Source organism: Drosophila hydei, unplaced genomic scaffold (assembly GCF_003285905.1).
Source record: "Drosophila hydei strain 15085-1641.00,03,60 unplaced genomic scaffold, DhydRS2 tig00000232-arrow-arrow-pilon, whole genome shotgun sequence".
In the NCBI taxonomy this organism is placed as follows: Eukaryota; Metazoa; Arthropoda; class Insecta; order Diptera; family Drosophilidae; genus Drosophila; species Drosophila hydei.
Window position 1 is genome coordinate 542,089 of NW_022045690.1, and position 13,505 is coordinate 555,593.

Sequence of the window (13,505 nt, forward strand, 5' to 3'; positions counted from 1 at the left end):
GCACAACAAACGGCAGTAATTTTAACCGGAACAACAACAGCAGCAGCAGCAGCAGCAGCAGCAGCAGCAGCAGCTGAAAGGCAGCCAAGTGCAAATAGAAGCAGCAACTCTCGAAGAAAGCAAACGAAAACTTGTAAGCAACAGCTAAAGAAACCAATTTACATATTTAAGCTTGTAGCGTCCGGCAGCCCAGCCAGAAGCCAACTGCTGACAATCGGGCCGCCAGTCAGTCAGTCAGTCAGTCATTTGAATCAATAAGGCAATACAAATAGACGGGTCAAGTGCAGTCAGTGAAGCTGCTGCCCGTTGCTGGATCGAAATCAAAAAAGCATTTAGCTTCACACCTCAGTTGGCCGCCAGCAGCTGGATAGAATGCGGCTGCCATATCGCAATAAGAAAGTCACCCTTTGGGTGCTATTTGGCATAATTGTCGTCACAATGTTCCTATTCAAATTCACCGAGCTGCGTCCCACCTGTCTATTCAAGCTGGATGCCACAAACGATTTGCCATCACAAATGATGCGTATGGAGGTAAGCATATATATGTATATATATATATCTATATAACTGATGTATATACACACTATATACTCACACACACACACACAGTTTATTTACACTTAAGAACACATACATTGGTATTAAACCAACGCCAAAGATTGCCAATGATAAATCAAATTGTGGCCAGCAAAGTGAAAGCATCGATAGCTATGGATGTGTCGCTCCCATCTTGGACCTCAAAGGACTGTACAACTAATTTCATGTTGACTGCACACGCTGACCCTAACCGCAAGCGATGCAAAGTCATTGGGGGATTTGCTGGTTATCGGTTGGCCGAGCACCATTTTGTAAACATTAGTTGACCAAATGGCAACAATAGCTGCGATTTTTGCCCAATCGTTCCTGCCGTGCTTGATTTACTGCTGCACACTTCAGCTGGAAGCCGATCAGGTGGAAAGCGTGCACACACACGCGCTATACTCTATGAGTGGGCGAGACCAATTCCGACTGCATTTTCAGCCAAATTTGCAACTTTTAGACTTGCAGCTGGAACGCTGGAGAACAGGGCTTTCCTTTGTTAGTTATTTAATTGAATTTAAGTTGCACTCTTATTGAGGCACTTAAGCCTTTTGACCCGGACTGTGTGCTTGCCCCCAATTCAATCAAATTGTTCAGATCAATAATTCAGTCTTGGGGCACATTCTGTTTGCGCTTGTCGCATTCTTATCTCATCAAAGCAGTCTGCCGATAAGGACGGACGGACGGGCTAGAGTTTCGCCTTATCGCATCGATTAAAACTGCTGACTAACAGCGCCCAAACTGGGTGGGAGAAACCACAGTGTTAACCAATTGCCGAATCTCTCAGCAAACAACAAAATATGTTGTTATACACTCTCGCCCGGGCAGTCGACATTTCCCATGAATTGTGCAGCAGCAACAGCTGCGACTTATGTAATAGATAAGCTTCTATGTTTATATATATATATATATTTATATATATATATATATATTTATTTATATATTTATATATAAATCAAATGTTTCCCTTAACAGACTTTAACTTCTATGCGATATACAGCCGGATATATATCCATTAATTAGTCGATATAATCAACAGATATTTCCATTAGAACATTTCTGCAGCTTCTAATGTCTCTGCTTAGAGTATTGAAAGTTCGACAATTTTTTTTTATATATTTTCACTTCTCCTTAACATAATTTCACGCATATTTTGTTCGCAATGAGTAAGTTGTTAAAGCGGCGGCTCGTATTATGGGCTTAGATTCCTGAGTAGAACGCCTCGGCCCAAGCATTTTTTAGATGCGCACGAAAATCCTTTAAATTGACATTAATGCGACAGGCACGCCAAAGGTTAACGGGCTGCTGTTACCAATACCTACACACAGACACTCACGTATATAAGGATAGGTGTGGGTGTGTGTGAGTGAGTGTGGGCAACGCAAATTCAGTTGACAGCTGCCTTAGGCACCTTGGCGACATCGTCGCTATCCTTCAGGCACGCTGCCAACAGCTGCTCCTTCTCATAATTATCATCATTATCGTCGTGGAGACACACGTAATTTTTGCCTGCAACTTTTCTCTAATTTAATTTTTTTGCTTGCCACTTTTTTTGATTATATTTTCTCGTCCCGTTTTTGCGCCATCTAGAAATACGTCACAGATGACAATCAACGCTCCTATTCATACAACCGTGAGATGCCATTAATATTCATAGGTGGCGTGCCCAGGTCTGGCACGACATTAATGCGCGCCATGTTGGATGCTCATCCCGATGTGCGGTAAGTTTACACCAAAAGCAGCCTACATTGCTCCCTGGCTGTCCAACTCCCCAGCTCCCCAACTCCCCAACGCTCCAACGCCCTGGCGCCTCATCAACACATGCTTGAAAACCGACCCACAATCAGCACTTAGAACTGAGAGCTCAGAACACTTCTGTCCACGCAACCCCATCCGAATGGCTTCTTCGGCACACAATGCACAACTAACAAAGGCAACAGGTCAGACACGCCTGGCATGACAACCGAAAAGCGCTTTTACACTTGGCAAATCAGTTGCCTTGGTATAGCAGTTGCCCCAACTAGCAAAGAGAAGATTTGCAGAGTTTCTATGTATAATATAATTAACAAACTATTATGACAAATAGTAGTTCCAAAAACTGTAATCAAATCATTTTCCAATTTCTCGTCGAACAATTTACGCATTTCTGAGCCAAATTAATCCTCTTACAAATAATTACCTTATAAAGACAAACAGGAATTTGTTGGCATTGCTGGCATTATGGAAATGATAGTCGAAGCGAAAGCACTGCACACAAAATAACTGTGTGCAGCACGTAATCGGCGTGGCAGGTGTTTATTTATTTTTCAACTATATCAAAATGTTATCTTTTATATATGTATTACATAGCGAAGCGATAGATAGCACTGGCGTGCCACTGGGGACTCTGAAATGATAGATGGCTAAAAATTGCTGTCCAGTTGGCAGTGTGGGGGCTTCAGACTTATGTCTATGCAGTTGGCATCGCAGCATGAATTAGATTGTTAAGTTTAAGTTTACGCATGAGTAATTAGCCACGAATTTTTTCGCTGCTAACGTCCTTTGTGCACTAAGCCCGACACCAGCCAGCCAGCTACATGTGGCAGGCTAAAGGGTCCGTAGCGAAGAGAGAGACTGCATTACGACGATACAAAGGACATCAAAAGGCGATGGGGTCTGTTAGGTGTCGACTTTTGCCTGCTTATTTTATTAACAATTTGCATTTTACGCTACTTCCTCATTCTCTTTCGCTCGCGCTCTCTCTCCGACTTCTGACTTCTGGGCTACTGGGCTATTGGCCTGCTGAGCTGCTGGCTCCTGGCTGCTGACAGCAGTCAGCGCCACTTTTTCTGATGGCTGCACAGCACAATTTCCGCTATTTAAAAACTTACTTCCGCCCCGCAAGAGCCAGGGACGCCTTTAGTTAAATTTGTGCCAGCGCAGATACAGATACGCCTGCATGTACAGATACAGATACGAGCATCCATGTGTGTGTATGTGTGTGTGTGTGTGTATGTGTCTGTAGGGATGAATCCAATGTTTTTGCGCTGGCCTCGTTAGCTTTTGTTCGTCCGATTTGCATATAAGCCACGCGCATGTAATTGCTCCAAGATTATATATATTTGTAGAGCTTTGCCGGGGCTTTGTCTAACTCGAGTTAGAAAATTGTGGAATTTCCCAGTGACTCATGGCACCCGAAACCCAATGAACGCCAAGAAATGTCCACAGTTGGCTTTTGCTTGCGCAACTCGCTTAAATGGCCCTCAGTGAGTAACGACCAAATGGAATCCGCAAAGCAATAAAGTCATTTAAAATACGATGCGATAGTCTCTGGCACGGATTCAAGCGGCGTAAAAAGAGAATTTAACGAGGAATTCATATGAAAGCAAATGAATTGTGAACGAGATATGATATTGATGATAGAAAGAGATTTTTCCTGACTGTTCTACAGATCTTACTAGCTGAAATTGGTTTGCCTATCACAGCTCGCTTAATATTTTAAATATGTGATAGCTAATATAAAGGGTATGTAAAAGTAGCCAAAGTTGTAGGATTGGCCTATCAGAAGGAGCAAACCTGCTGTCTACCGATCATAGCTAACTGACTGAATATGTAAGATATATATGGCAGATGATAACAAAAGTCTATGTTGAAGTCATTAAGAGTTTCCTTATATCTGCAGATCACTGAATGTATTCACACATATAAAGTCTATGTAGATTGGCTACGAAAAGCTTTGCCCGAACTCTGCGTAAAGCTTCACATTTATTCTGTCTACAGATCGCAGAATTTGCTGCTCTTCATACTCGTTCACAAAGTGAATAGCGCATATTAGTTCTGAGTAATGCAATGTTTAATTGCTGTCCGTCCGTTTGCAAGGCATTTTGGCACATCGGAATAAATAAAAAAATTAATTAATGAAAATGAAAAACAATAAAAGGAAATGTGGACTGTCAGTGAGATATTTGAATGCTTTAAATTTAAATTTAAAATATTTATTAACATAAATTGCTTTCATTTCTAATCAAATTTTGTCGTTCGAAATCAGTTTTAGGAATCTGACTTTGGCATTTTAATCAAACCAATTTTAGCCTGCCAACAAATTTGTTGTTATGTTTTGTTATTGCAGCCAAAGCATTGATGAGATAAAATATTTCTGCTTTTACAGTTGCTTGTTTGATATCAATATTTATGCAAAAGCCCCATCGGAGGCCTCTGAAAAGTATGCAACAATTATTAGCCAAGCCCGTAACGGGCTTAATTGCTTTAACTGAAATTCAGTTAGTCTCTCGCATGCACATGCAGGCCGGCTGGTTTCTCGCTTATTGCAGACAAGCAATTCATAATTATTGCATCCAGGGAATGTAATTAAAATATTCAACATAAACTGACCTGGACGCACGCAGCCTAATTGATTTTGCGCAAATTTTAGTGGTTGCGGCTAGACAACATGCTTTAGAGCAGCTCAACACTGCCTCAAATTGTTGCCAAGTGGCAGCTCAACTGCTGATTGGATGCTGTTAATTTGCGCATTAAAAGGGCGAAAGGCGAAAAGAAGTTTCAGGCCAAGCGCAGGGCGGGCAGCTGCTTCTTGTTGGGTCGAAAATGTTGCAATTTAACGCTTCAATGTTGAATGTTGAGTGCGCCAGAATCGAGGCGAGGCAAGGCAAGGCGAGGCGAGGCGAGGCGAGGCGAGTCAAGTGAGCGCTAACATTTAGTCGATTGCATTAGCAAAAGCCCAAAGCTGGATTGTTTTGAGGCGTGATGCGGGCATAGAGCGCGCTTCGTTTAAAAGCCCAGCTATGCTAGCGATATCAAACATCATTGTTGTTTCGCTGTTTTGTAACATGGTCCATTCCCATTCCCCCTCCCACACACATCTTTTACCTTTCATTTATCGTTCCGGACTGCTGTGCTGCATTGCACTGTTCTTGCTTATTCGCTTTTGTATGTCTCATCCATTTAGCTGCGGGCAGGAGACGCGCGTCATTCCGCGCATTTTGCAGCTGCGCTCGCACTGGCTAAAGTCCGAAAAGGAATCGCTGCGCCTGCAGGAGGCGGGCATCACCAAGGAGGTCATGAACAGTGCCATAGCGCAATTCTGCTTGGAAATCATTGCGAAACATGGCGAACCGGCGCCACGCCTATGTAACAAGGATCCGCTGACTCTCAAAATGGGCTCCTATGTAATCGAGCTATTTCCCAATGTAAGCAACCAGCACACTCGACTGCTACACGACGATGTGAAAGTATTTGTATGTACTCTCTCGTTTCTATATGTTTAGGCAAAGTTTCTATTCATGGTGCGGGACGGACGTGCAACGGTGCATTCGATTATATCCCGCAAGGTGACAATCACCGGCTTCGATCTGAGCAGCTATCGCCAGTGCATGCAGAAATGGAATCACGCCATCGAGCTAATGCACGAGCAGTGCCGCGACATTGGCAAGGATCGATGCATGATGGTGAGTAGCAGCCAGGTGTCGGCTGGCAGTTGGCAGCTCACTGTTCAACGTTGACACTTGACAGTTGACAGTTGACAGTTGCCAATTGCCAATCGGACGCTTGGCACAAACAAAGAGACACAAGGCAGAAAAGAATTTTTTCATTCTCACTTGAGTTAATTATTAATAGATGCTAGAATAACATATGTTAAAGTGTTTACATTTCTTCAATATATCATTTTGTTTTAGCTTAAGAGCTCTTCTCAATATGTGCCTGTGTTGGCCTTCTGGTCTTATGTCTTGTTAACCGAAACTCAGAACTTGAGCTGAGATTTTGAGAGAGAAAACAATTGAAAAATATTTAAGCGCTGACAAATTCGCGCTTTCATCAAAATAATTGTAATAAATTGATTTACTCATAGGCAATTCATTATAAATTTTCACAGTGCTTTAAATATGTTATCGATAACTGTGCAGCTGCTGGAATCTGTAATTATCGGAAAGAGTTGGACTCCACCCTTATCTATATTTGTTGTTTAATTATAATTACATCATTTAATTATTATCATTAGCATAATTTATGTGCGCCGCTCGGAGGCTGCGCTTTGCATTGATTTGTGTTTTGTAATTGTTAGTTACGGCCGCAATAATTGAAAATCTCGTTAAGCATATTGAAATTTATGACCGTGCTCATTGCTGTTAAGGCAGTTAATTACTTTCAATCGTAATTAGGAGTGAGCTAAGTACCAAAAGTAATTACAAAATTAAACGGAATAATTTTAATATATTTTATTAAGCCACTAAAAACATTTAATATTAGTAACTAAATACACGAAGTGCCATAATTATTTATTTGAATTACTTAATTAGTTTTCCATTTCCTCCTTTTAGGTTTACTATGAGCAGCTGGTGCTGCATCCGGAGGAATGGATGCGCAATATTTTGAAGTTCTTGGACGTGCCGTGGAACAGTGCGGTGCTGCATCACGAGGAGTTCATCAACAAGCCGAACGGTGTGCCGCTGTCCAAGTGAGTAGCTGCAACATTTGGCTGCCCCAGCAGCTAATTGCAATTGTGCAACGTTTTCAACTTTTTTGTTTTGTTGATGCGGCATTTGTTAGAGTGGAGCGGTCATCGGACCAGGTCATCAAGCCAGTCAATCTGGAGGCGCTCTCCAAGTGGGTGGGCCATATACCCGGCGATGTGGTGCGCGATATGGCTGACATTGCGCCCATGCTCTCCGTGCTGGGTTACGATCCGTATGCGAATCCGCCGGACTACGGTAAGCCAGATGCATGGGTGCAGGACAATACATCTAAGGTATGTGCAACAAACAATCAGACAGGCAGACAGTCGCAGCGTCAGTCAGATGTGTTAGTCAATCGGTCCGGCATGGTGCACGGCGCACACGCACACACGCACACACACACAACGACGACGACGACGACGACGACGACTTCATCAACCTCTCGACCATTACCCAATTCCATTTCCATTTTCATTTCCATTCACGCTCTCGCCTGCCACCCCGATCAGCCATGTCCGGATGCGGATATCCCCAAAGCATTCAACATGGCGGCCATCCTTTTTGTTGTCGTTCCAGTTAACATTTTGTGTTGCCATCTTCATTGTCATCTTTTTTTCCTCTCCACATTTTTTGTGTCTCCATAGTTGTTGTTGTTGTGGTTGTTGTTGTTGGTGTGTTGCAGTTGTTGGGCTCTTTGTCGCTCCCATTGGCTTCTGTCATTGCCATATTTTGCACTCTTGCTTTGTGGCAGCGATTTTAGCATTGTTGGCCATATTCGCAGATAACGTGTCGTTGAGCTTTCCTCATTCTTTTGCGCAAAAGCTCTGTTAAACTAAAGCTCTGTTGACTATCACCAAAGCGGCTTTACTATGATGCAGCCACTTATGCTGCTACAGAGAGCGCGCTTAAATGAATTTGGCCTAAATGAATTTAAGGACAACTGTTGACATCTGCATGTAAAACTTCTCGAACCTGCCCAACTGCAGCAGGCAGCAACAAATCTTAAATATATTCGACGAATGTCGCTCTTTGCAGAGCATCGGCTAATTTGGTCAACTCGACAGAGAGCGAGAGAAGAGCCTTATAGCTTGTTACACACGATTTTATATATTTTTTGTGTTGTTTTATTTTATTTTGTTGGTTTGTTTGTTTGTTTGTTTCTTGCACTCGCCTTTTTTGCACTTGTGAAATTTTTTTTCTTTCATTTTTATATTTTTCTTTTATTTTTTGTTTTGTTTTGTTGTATTTTTATTTATTCCAGGCACTTAAACATGCATTGCTGCTGCTATTGTCGCCATTGTTGTTGCTGTGGTCTTTGAAGCTCCGCTTCCTGGGGGCACAAACACACGCACACACGCACACATATGCCATCTGCATATGCATATTGTGTTGCCATATCGATAGCCATGATAATAATGACGTTTGCCTATTGTTGAATCAGATACATGACTTCAGGGCACACTTAGCCAATTTATATATATGCATATATTTATATACAGCTGCGTTCATTAAAATTGTAGTGCGAATGAGCACAGATGGGCAACAAAATGTAGTGATAAACACAATATTTTTAAAACGAGTATTAAGTGGATTAACATTTTTCTTATATATACTTAGAATGCAACTTGTTCATAAAAATAGTAGTGGCTGAGAAAGGAGAAAAAAAAATTATTTAACATTAGTTTAACTTCATATTTAATGTATTATCTGTATATATATATATGTATATAAATTATATATATATACAGAACTTTGTAAATCGGCTCAAGAATTGCTCACTCTATACAATCCATTAAGAAATTTACCCATAGTGTGTTCATGTAGTATACGAAGCTATAGTCATGAATCCACAGAATCCACATTTCACAAGCAAACTTTATATCAAATATAGAGAGTATGCCAAAATATGCAAATTTGCAGCCAGTAACCAAATGTTTTTGCATTTTTGATTAATGCAGCTAATGCAGCAAGCACTGGATCCAGATTTACATAATCATATACACATGCAGCTATATACATATTATATATATATATATATACATGGATATAAATTGAAATATTTATAGCTATATATGCGCAGCGCATTAAATAGTTCTTGTTGCAATTTAGCTGTCGAGGCTGGGAAGCCAAAAGAATTTTCCATTATGAACCAAATAATAAATTACATGCAACTGCTGCTGCTGCCGTTGCTTTTGCCACTGTGCGGGCAACGGTGGCAACCTAGAGGCATATCCTGTTCAGTTGAGAGTCCTGCGCAGCTGCTTGCCACAGACGCGTTAAATTAGCGGCTAATTAATTAGAGCAGCTTTGTTGAGTCTCTGAGTGCCGCCTGCCGCCTGCTGCCTGCCGCTTGTTACTTGGTTGCGATGCACTTGAGGCTTGACAACTGCAACTGAAAACTGAGAACGACATTTGCTCGAGGACTGCTCATAAATTAAAATTTGCAAGCAACTGACACACAAGCGGCAGTGGCAGTGGCAGCGGCAGCGGCAGCGGCTGTAGCATGAATTGCCTCTTACGCTTGGCCGCTTGATTTACCTGCCAGCTGCAGGTGTTGCACGTGTCGCAGTTGCGCCAGCTGCACTTGCAGTTGCAGTTGCCATTGCGGTTGAAAGCGTTGCATTTGAAATGATTTCGGCTGCAGCTTTGATTTTTACGCTGCTGCTGCAACAGCCGCTGCAGCTATCACAGCACGAATATCTGCATTTTCGCAGATGAAACGCTTGACGGTGGTCGAGTGGTTCCGGTGGTTGGGATGCTTCGGCATAAATGCCAATTTAAGCTGCAGGCAGCAACCTGTGCGGTAGATGCCAGCAACAGAGATGCTAGCAATGCCAGTTTACTATGTGCAACACACACACACACAATATAAATACAAATACAAATACATATATCAGTTTGTCGCTCTGTTAAAGGCGTCAACTGCAATTATAATCAATTGAAAGGCCGCCAATTATATTTTATGTGCGTAATTTATGTTAATTGCGAATTTAAAAAACAGAAAAAAAAAGGAAATTGCATTTTTATCGCCAGCAATAAAGCGGGCGGATGTATTATCAAAATTTGTTTCATTTGTGGAAAAAAATGAAAAATTAAATTAAAAATGAATGGAACAAACATATTAAATGACAGCCGACGTGCGGCGTGCCAGAGCATAAAACCATTTACCATGCTCAATTAATTCGCTCAACTCCATTCAATATATATATATATTTAGTTGAATGGTATTGATTTAATAATTGACTATGATTGAAGATTAATTTGCTTTAAAGACTGCAGCACTTACCTTGGGGCTGCATAATCCTTTGCTCCGTGGCTGCTCGTTAAGGCTAGACTAAGCCCCATTAATGTGCTTTGCAGCAGCCGCAGCAGCAGCAGCAATAACAACATATTGACAATAACAGCAACAATGCATAAATGACAGACTATAAATAATCCGAGCAGCTGCAGCTGCAGCTCTCGACTGCGCTGTGTATCAAACAGAAATAATGTTCAAATAAAAATATGCATATTTCTGTACATTTGCATATGTCAATATGTGTGTATGTATGTATGCATGGCTCTAGTGGTGTGTGTGGGGATGGTGTTTATAAGTCGTATTCGTATTCATGTTATGCATATTTTCTTCTTCTTCCACTACCTTCGATGTAGCTAAAAGCCAATCGAATGCTATGGGAAAGTAAAGCCAAGCAAGTTCTGCAGATGGACTCCAAATCAGATGATAATAACAACAATAACAACATCAACATCAACAACAACATCAACAGCATCAGCAACAACAACAACAACAACCACAACAATGATGAGAATATTAACAATAAAATAATGACAGAGCAACAGCAACTGTTGCAGGCGGATCAGGAACTGCAACAGGAGCAAGAGTTGGAGCAGGAGCAATCACAACTGCTACTGCAGCAGCATCAACAACAGAAGCCAAAGGATGTCATCACGATAAAGCAGATGCCGTCAAACTTTAACAGCAACAACAATAACAACAATGGCAAGCAATATGTCGGTGCATTGGAGGACACATGATATCCGCATATACCCATAAGATTGCCACGCGGCAAACATTGAGACGACGATGACAACACACACTGACACCAGCAACAACAACAACAACAACAACAACAACAGCAGCAACAATGCGCATGGCAACAGACAAGCATCAAATGTTGGCAAACCAATTTCAAATTGTATTATGCTTTGGTAAACGCATATGCATATGCTGATATATATACATATATATATCTAGATATATATATCTAGATATCTAGATATCTAGATATATGATACATGCTTGCCACAGTTGCTCATGCGCGTGTGTGTGTTATACGTTTAATCACTTTAAAGACACATTTACCGCATTGAAGACACCATTTTATACATATACTTAATATTGATGTAAACATAAGTTAAAGATGTTTAGTAAATACCACCAAAAACAAATAGAAAACGTAAACAAACAAATTATAATAATAATAAATAAAAATAGAAATCGTTGCAGGGCGCGCTCACTGCTAAGCTCCTCTTTTATGTACTATTCCCACAATACTGTTAAAAAACAAAAGATGCGTAAATTGTACATTTAAATATAAATATATATATATATTTAATTTTTATACAGCCTTTGGCCAATTTTTAAGAGGACTTTTATAAACGTTTTTTCGACACTTTTAATATTGTTTTTTTTTTTTTTTTTTTTTATCATATCTTTTGTAATTTAATTTTGTACAGTTTGCGAGGTGAAACAAGTTTTCATTTAACTTTTTTTCTAATAAATTTATACACATTTTTTTCTGAATCTCAAATAAAACAAAAAATAAAAAAGAGGAAGAAAGAACATTTTAAAGAGCTTTTAATAACGATATTTGAAATACATTAACAAAACATGTGTGCATATATTTATACAAAATTATAGTTAAACAGAAGCTTAAACAATTTTAAGCATAGCATAATATAATTATATATATATATATACATATAAACAATTTTTTTTAAATAAACGATTTTTTTTTTTGTTGCAATAAATTGACTGAATGTAGCATCTGCATATATATATATATATATGTATATCTATATGTATATGTATATATGATGTGCATACTACATACATATACACTTATACACATACGCATATAAATGTCTAATGTTAATTAAAGTAAAAGTTACAAGTGTCGTACAGTGTGTGCATGTATATGTGTGACATAAGAAATAAAGAAGGAAAGACGAATGTATTTATAACTAAACTGAAAACAGGACTACGAACGCGCCTAGGCCTTAAATGTAAGAGCTGTTGATGTTTATAGGGCTTAGTTCTAATTAAAATAAACTCTGGGGAATGTGTTTTTTTTTTTCATAGTGTCTTTCGTATGTTTTTGTTTAGCAGGCACTGTGGTACGCACGCACAGCCGATGGCGCTGCTCTCCGTCCCCACGCGTGTGTGCGTGGTGTATGCGTGCGTCTCTGTGTGTGTGTATGTGTGCGAAAGAGATAGCAAGCATGTACTTACCGTTAGCTTAAGTCTATAGCAACTTTTTGTTTATATTTACGTTTTTGCGCATTGTTAAAAAATATAAAAAAATAATTGCTGACAATAAATGAAAAAGAAATACGCAAAAAATAAACAAATTAACAAAACAGCAGAAAAACATAAAAAAAAAAAATAATAAAACAATATTGTCAAATATTTGCTGTTTGCCTCATGCTCGTGGCGCACAGTTTTTAAGTGCATATACAAATATATACACACACATGCATGCATGTATGTGTGTGTGTGTGTAAATCAATTGTGAATTCAACTGTAAACTATTTTTGTTAGCTTCTTAAGGGGGAAACTATGTTTTAAATATTTACCCAAAAAAAAATCCCATAGGCAGTTGCTGCAAATCGATATATATCTATATATGATTAATCTAGGCACTAAAAAGCTACGACTACGTATGTATATAAGTGAATGTCATAACATAAAAAATAATTGTGGGTGTGAGGGGAAGCAGCGTGCTTGCAGCTGACAGACAATCAAAGCTCAAAGATACTTAAAAGAAAACCAAAAAAAAAAAAGAAAAAAATATATAACTAAATGAATCTAAATGAATGTTTAGCAAATTTAAATTGATGTATTTATCTCAAAATTGTAACTAAGCTGTTCGCGTGCACACGCTGCCAGATCCAATGGGAATTCATGAAAATAGAATTACAGATGCAATACACAGAGAACTGTCATTAAATCAATAAGAAACACATGAAACAAAGCATACATAGATAGCACACATGCAGAATAATAGATTAAGCTAAGCGAATTGTACAATATTTATTGAAAACAACAACAAGACAAACAACCACAACAGCAACAACAGCCAGAAGATGGAAAGCATAAATTAAATAAAATATATTAAATATATTCTAAAAATTCAAAAACAAAATACAAATAAATAATAACAGTTAAAAATTCAAGAAAACATGTTCGTGATTATT

At 39.4% G+C, this 13,505-nt stretch overlaps 1 protein-coding gene across 2 annotated transcripts; it reads left to right on the forward strand.

The window, feature by feature from the left end:
• Positions 1-67: 67 nt before the first annotated feature.
• On the forward strand, positions 68-11,595 carry LOC111597420 (protein-tyrosine sulfotransferase). 2 transcript variants are annotated; one of them, XM_030223504.1, is made up of 7 exons: positions 68-531; positions 2,170-2,300; positions 5,525-5,765; positions 5,844-6,023; positions 6,894-7,030; positions 7,123-7,321; positions 10,680-11,595. In XM_030223504.1, the coding sequence occupies exons 1-7, from the start codon at positions 373-375 to the stop codon at positions 11,061-11,063; spliced, it is 1,431 nt and encodes a 476-aa protein (XP_030079364.1). In that variant the 5' UTR covers positions 68-372; the 3' UTR covers positions 11,064-11,595. The 2 variants fall into 2 exon arrangements, with proteins under 2 accessions (XP_030079364.1, XP_023167887.1); XM_023312119.2 differs by having other exon boundaries at positions 7,123-7,283; positions 10,680-10,793.
• Positions 11,596-13,505: the final 1,910 nt, after the last annotated feature.

Bases quoted from the DNA above. Each gene is read 5' to 3' on its own strand.
- LOC111597420 (XM_030223504.1), top strand. From the start codon at position 373: ATGCGGCTGCCATATCGCAATAAGAAAGTCACCCTTTGGGTGCTATTT. The intron at 532-2,169 runs GTAAGCATATAT...TGCGCCATCTAG, and splicing joins CACAAATGATGCGTATGGAG to AAATACGTCACAGATGACAA. The intron at 7,322-10,679 runs GTATGTGCAACA...CCTTCGATGTAG, and splicing joins TGCAGGACAATACATCTAAG to CTAAAAGCCAATCGAATGCT.